This window comes from Mandrillus leucophaeus, unplaced genomic scaffold, assembly GCF_000951045.1.
Source record: "Mandrillus leucophaeus isolate KB7577 unplaced genomic scaffold, Mleu.le_1.0 Scaffold984, whole genome shotgun sequence".
In the NCBI taxonomy this organism is placed as follows: Eukaryota; Metazoa; Chordata; class Mammalia; order Primates; family Cercopithecidae; genus Mandrillus; species Mandrillus leucophaeus.
The window spans coordinates 1,733-2,657 of record NW_012110741.1 but is presented as its reverse complement, the minus strand read 5'-3'; the positions used below and the strand labels follow the sequence as shown (position 1 = coordinate 2,657).

General features: G+C 50.7%; 1 protein-coding gene across 1 annotated transcript in view; it reads right to left on the bottom strand.

Moving 5' to 3' along the window:
* Positions 1–301: 301 nt before the first annotated feature.
* Positions 302–925, bottom strand: part of LOC105532782 (spermatogenesis-associated protein 31A6-like) — a 2,137-nt gene continuing 1,513 nt past the window's right edge. The window contains exon 3 of the mRNA XM_011971064.1: positions 302–436. Coding sequence (XP_011826454.1) covers positions 302–436 — 135 coding nt within the window. The remainder of the gene's footprint in view (positions 437–925) is intronic.

Below are 925 nucleotides of genomic sequence, written 5' to 3'. Positions count from 1 at the left end.
CACTGCAAACTCCACCTCCCAGGTTCACGCCATTCTCCTGCCTCAGCCTCCGGAGTAGCTGGGACTACAGGCGCCCGCCACCACGCCCAGCTAATTTTTTTGTATTTTTAGTAGAGATAGGGTTTCATCGTGTTAGCCAGGATGGTCTGGATCTCCTGACCTCCTGATCCGCTCGCCTCGGCCTCCCAAAGTGCTGGGATTACAGGCGTGAGCAGCCACCGCGCCCGGCCGATGTCACCCATGTTTCTTAGGAAAGACGTTAGCAGTCTCTAAATCCTCACCGACTGTGCCTGGCACAGCATTATTTTACCGCTTTCTGGGATTTATAGTTGGCATCATTTGCACAGCAGCAGCATGACGTGACTGTGGAGAGCACAGAAGGCGTGTCCCCGGGGAAGTGGGCTCTTCTGGTTACAACATGGTGCAGGCCAGCCCGCTGCAAAGAGGGAAGGTGCCGCAGCAAACCTCAGCAACCAAGAAGAAGAGCACCTGCTTGGAAAAGGTGACAAGCCACGAGGCCATGGGCCCAGTTACAAGGATTAATTGTGTTACATGAATGGTTATAAACCTGACCAACCTCAGAAAGTATATGGAGGAGGCAATTATCAAGCCCCTTGATGGTCTGTGGTTGGATGCCGCATGCTTTGATAACAGTGTGAGCACGGCAGAAAATGTAGCTGTGTATATAGGGGAAACCTCCAGAAAGTTTTTTCTGTAGGAGTTCTTTGTAAAATAATAATGCAACTGGCAATTAAAGTTCCCCGGACTCCAAGTTATGCCTGCAGTTCTCTAGTCTTTGCTTTTTCACCTATTGTCAACACATCCTTGACACAATTCAATAGGTGGGTCAGGCGCAGTGGCTCACATCTGTAATCCTAGCACTCTGGGAGGCCGAGGCTGTTAGATCACCTGAGGTCAGGAGTTC